The sequence below is a fragment of the Plasmodium fragile genome, assembly GCF_000956335.1.
Source record: "Plasmodium fragile strain nilgiri unplaced genomic scaffold supercont1.120, whole genome shotgun sequence".
Classification (NCBI taxonomy): domain Eukaryota; phylum Apicomplexa; class Aconoidasida; order Haemosporida; family Plasmodiidae; genus Plasmodium; species Plasmodium fragile.
Genome location: NW_012192700.1, coordinates 1 through 5,039, shown reverse-complemented (window position 1 = coordinate 5,039; position 5,039 = coordinate 1). Strand labels below are relative to the sequence as shown.

General features: G+C 53.9%; 1 protein-coding gene across 1 annotated transcript; it reads left to right on the top strand.

Annotated features, from left to right (window-relative positions):
• Positions 1-2,056: 2,056 nt before the first annotated feature.
• Positions 2,057-5,027, top strand: AK88_05353 (uncharacterized protein; the record flags this gene model as incomplete). Its single annotated transcript, XM_012482955.1, has 3 exons — positions 2,057-3,119; positions 3,619-4,218; positions 4,668-5,027. Coding segments are annotated over 3 exons (2,022 nt in total), but the record flags the coding sequence as incomplete, so codon positions are not given.
• Between the last annotated feature and the right edge of the window lie 12 nt (positions 5,028-5,039).

The window sequence follows — 5,039 nt, the reverse complement described above, 5'->3', positions numbered from 1 at the left end:
CACACGCACACACCTAGGTGTTCATGTACACAACACACCTGCAGGCCGCCCATTAACCACACGTACCACCTCACACTCCAACACTCTACACCCTCATACTACAAACACTTGTTCATCATGTCCCCAAATCCCGCTGCTACCATCAAACCACACCTAGGTCCTCCTACGCACCCACGCTACGCGTAACTTCATACATCTCTAGGTCCTACACCCCACACTACCCATGGTCCCTACGCTTACACCCAAACATAGCTGCTCATGCAAGCAACAGCTCCCGGTCCTCCCACTTCACAACGCTAGGTCCCAACTCTACGCGCCCCACGTACTGATCTCGCAAACTGCTAACACGTACAACCCACAACCACCTTATATCCTACGCTCACAACATGCTCCACTACACGCTTCCACACGCACCCTACGCCATGAGCTCTGCCAAGCTTAGGTTTTCATTCGCCCACACCTTAGCCACTGAGCTTCAACCACCGCAGGTTTCGAGCTTCCACCAAACCCTAGGTTCCGCGCTTACGCACCACCCTAGTCTCTGCGTGTACAACCACCCCTATTCCCGCACCTTCCACACAACCCTCGGCCTTGAGCTTAAACCCAACGTACGCCTGCTCCCAAATAACACCCTACATGCTGTCCTCCACATCCCCTAGGTCCTTAGACGACCATACCCTACGCCCTGAAAGGAAAATACCATACGTCCTGCACTCCCCATACGCTACCACCTGCGCTTCAAACAACACCCACCATGCTGTCCTGCCAGTACTGTCCGTCCTGCACCACCCATACCCTACTTCCTGTACTGCACATACCGTCGCTTATACTGTCCTACAACACCCTAGGTCCTTCGCTCAACACATACACTGCCTCCTACGCTCACCACCTTATATCATAACCAGGGCCACCCACATCCTATACACCGCACATCGTACACTGCGCCTCGCACCATCCATTATACTAAACCCGCAACCCACTATCTTACCCTAGGCACACCTACTAACCTACATCCGGAATCTGCACATACCATCCGTCACTTACACACCGTCGTTTGGACCTACGTATCCGCAACCCCGTAACCTCATTCTACGCACACAGTGCTTGGGAACTTTGCATACTTGGATCCCGCAGCGCCACGGTCTAGGAACACATCCCTTCGAGCCTAACGCGCCAGGAAGAACACGAATACCCATTCGCCCATAAGCCCACGGTTTCCCAGAGCCACACGGCGGCCCTTGTCTCTCCGACCAAACGCGCCCGGGTATACGGCGCTTGTCCGAGTATACCAACGATTCGACGAAGTAGCCGAGTGTAAGCAGGAGGAGGATTGTCTGTCCGAGCAAACGCATCGACCAACGCGGCCGAGTGTAACAACGATTCGACGACGTAGCCGCGTGACCGACAGGCGTTGACGCAGACGGCGTGACGGAGAAGGCCGTGACGCCGACGGGGTGACGGAAAAGGCGTTGACGTACAGGCGTGACCGGGAGACGCGTTGACGGCAGAGGCGTAGACGGAGAAGCGTTAACGGAGAAGCGTTGACGGAGAGACAGCGTTGACGGAGAACGGGGTGTGTGTATATGTTGTTGTTGTAGTGGCTGTTGTTGTTAATGAGCGGTGCAGTAGCAGCAGTAGTAGTAGTCCTACTTTTTTTTTTAAGCACGGGAATAGAGTGTGTTCAATATGCTCCGGGAATATGCCCCGGACATATTGAATTTTCTATGGTCATGGGATGATTATCTAAAGCACAGGCAGATAAACAACGGACACGAATATTGGGTAAGTCTTATTCTCTAGGAAGTTCAGAGACAAAGGGGAACTAATACATTTGTGCAGGCAGCGCGCATGTATACGTAACATATGCAGAAGTACACGCGCTGACCAACTGTTTATACACGTATCCTGCAAGTGAGTGAAGTATGTAGAAGGGCAACGGCAAAAAACACACACACTGCACACATCACCCAAGGACGCGTGTGCCAGTGCAGTAAAATATAAGAGTACGGCGACGTACGCACTATACATGTATGCATTATTCCACCTACAGCAAAAAATGCTCCAGGAGGTTGATGACATATTGAATCAGTTACTCAGCAAACTTGGGCAGCATAGCGGCCACATCGCTGGCTTCTGCGGGAGTATTGAAAACAAGAATCCGACATGCATAAAAAGGTGCAGGGAAATTGTAAATTTAATGATATACATGAACGGATATGATTTTAACAACGGAAACTGGCAGAAGCGACACACACACGCAGACAACAGGAGCAACTTTGACGAATATTTAGAGTGCACAGTGGCCGCGCAGATTTTATTACGGCTATATGGACGCAATAAAGAGCATAGGCACATTATAACGCAAGTTTCCGAAAGGTTAGAACACGGGGAAGACTTTCCGGGGAGTCAGCCATTCGAACAAGGATTGTGCGAGAACATAAATTTCGGGCCCATAATATTTCTATCGGGGAATATTCAACAAAGCTTGCACCAGAGCTTGCGCGAACAGTGGACACCAGCAAAGGTACCGGTTCGAAGCACATCAGGAAAATGTGGATGGGATGACACAGACGGCAATACGCAGAATGACGAAGAATGCAATGAGCAGGACGTGGTGATAACACAGGACGACCCGCTCATGCGCGATATACAGGAATTGGTGGATACTGGTACCTTTGAGCACGTGAAGAACGTGTTACAGGACATGCAGAAACCAGGGCAATCCCAGGGGAAATGCGACATACAGGATAAAATAAAGGACAAGATAAAGGACAAGGTCAACGACATGGAGAACAGAGTGCGAAAGACGGAAACGCCCTCTGTGAGAGGCGGGGTAGGCACACGGGGCTCAGCACCTAGAGGTGCACGGGGAGGAGGAAGAGGAGTCGGACGTGGTGGACTTGCACCAGGAGGAAGGGGAAGGGGGCTGCCTCCATCCAGCGCGGGATCACGCCCTGGAACAGGACCAGGAAGGAGACCACAGCCAGGTACAGGAATAGTAACAGGACCAGGACCAGATTCACCCCCGACGAAACCCACGGACGCACCTGCAACAACACAGGCTGCAGCATCACCGGCAACGGCGGCTAATGTGCCGGCTGGAACACCAGTACCACCAGGTAACGACCGATGGGAGAAAGCACGACTACGGCCTAATACGAATCATACGGCCGCACACGAACACGGCCGAATACGCATACGCAGCCCATACGACTGCGCATGGATGCCGCCACAACAACACGCACGCGGCGACCACGACGGCAACTGTAGCGGTGACAAGGCACATGACGAGGCACCGGAGACGGACGGAACGGGTCGGCGGACGACATGACGGCAACAACAAATACAACTTGTACTGCTACCATCCACCACGACTCAGTCAACCGAGTTCACCTCACCGTACGCGTGCTGCCGCCTGACCCAGTGCATCGAGTCCAGTCCACCGATTGCACCTCGACCCACTGCATCGACCCACTGCATCGACCCATGCAGCCGACCCTACCCTGCCGGTACCTGATCGAACCACACCACACCGTCGCGCCCCCTTCGTTCTGTACCACTGGTGACCTTTGTTTTTTTTATCATCTTTCTACAATGTTTCTTCCTTCTTTACTGTAGCGGACAAGACCAAAAAGACAGATGGGGACCCTGACAAGAAGAAGGCCGAGAGTAAAGAAGAGAAAACGCCGGAACACACTGATAAGGCAGGAACACCCCGCGCACCAGCACCTGCACCAGAGGGATCAGCGGGAGGAGCAGGAACAAACGTAGCAAGGAAGGAACCGGAGGAGGAACCACCTCCTCCCGCGCCGTCACCGGCCGCACCACCAGGACCACCACCAGCATCCGTGTCCCCCCAGGCAGAACCAACAGTAGTGGTGCCCGGGAAGGAGGCCACACCAGCACCAGGAAAGGACGGCCAACCAAGTACAGGGGGCCAAGGACCTAACAAGGATACCGCAGGTAAGATTCCTCTGGAGACTGCAAGCGCAGGGAGCGTCCATGTAAAATCTCCCAGGAGCGAAGAAGATTGTGGGAAACTTGGGCCTGACCCGGACAGAATTTCTGAGTGCCTGGAAACAGTACTGGAACCAAAAGTACACAATGTTAGCGTGCCCACCGACGAACCCGCTTCAGGGCAGTGGGGTATTCCCGGCAGTTCGGGTTCAACAACCATATCCATAGGAACTTCCACAACTACACAGAATGTACCAACAGGTACGAACAACGAACCCTCGGGACACCACCATAGAAAAAAAAAAAAAAAAAAAAAAAGCAACAACAATTTCCGGAGACACAGAGGGAAAGACACCACGGAGCGCGCGCAACCACACGTCGAATGAGCATGAAACCGGCACAGCGCCGAGGATCGACCGCTGGATGTAGACGTCGACGTCGACAGACGTCGACACACACACATTGTGTGTGTGTGTTGTGTGCTGTGTGGGAGAGAGAGAGTGTCTTTTCCCGGAGTGGCACCGTAACCAGCGTTCGCACCGTGGCACCAATGGTGCCAACCATCGGTTGCCGCCCGCGTAGCCGCACCATCGACCGCACACTTATGTTTCATCCTTCTAACTTCTTCTTTCCTGCCTAAATTGTCAGATACGGACACTACACGACGGTGGCAGAACGAGATACGCACGGCAAGAACGCCGATTCCGCAGGTGATAACGCGACGGAGACAGTCCAGGACACGGTGCAACGTACAACTCAGACAGGCCAGGTGTACACTAAGACAGAGGATGGGAAGGACACATTGGTATCAGGGACACCAAAAGTGGACATGCCCAAGGTTACAGAAGAAGTTGCGTCCTCGCCGCCTAACCCCCAACAAGAGGATGGTGCAGCGGGTACCAGGGGTCCCAGTCCAACCTCCGGTGCAGAAGGGAATGCCGTCGTCCATGACGGCAACGATGACCCCCCTCCGCTCAATCCACCCAAACCGAACCCGAACCCGAACCCCGATCAATCGGGTGCAAGCGGTAGCGGCGGCCCCACCAGCGGGGACGCGCCCTCAGGAGGTGGTGGAGGTGGGG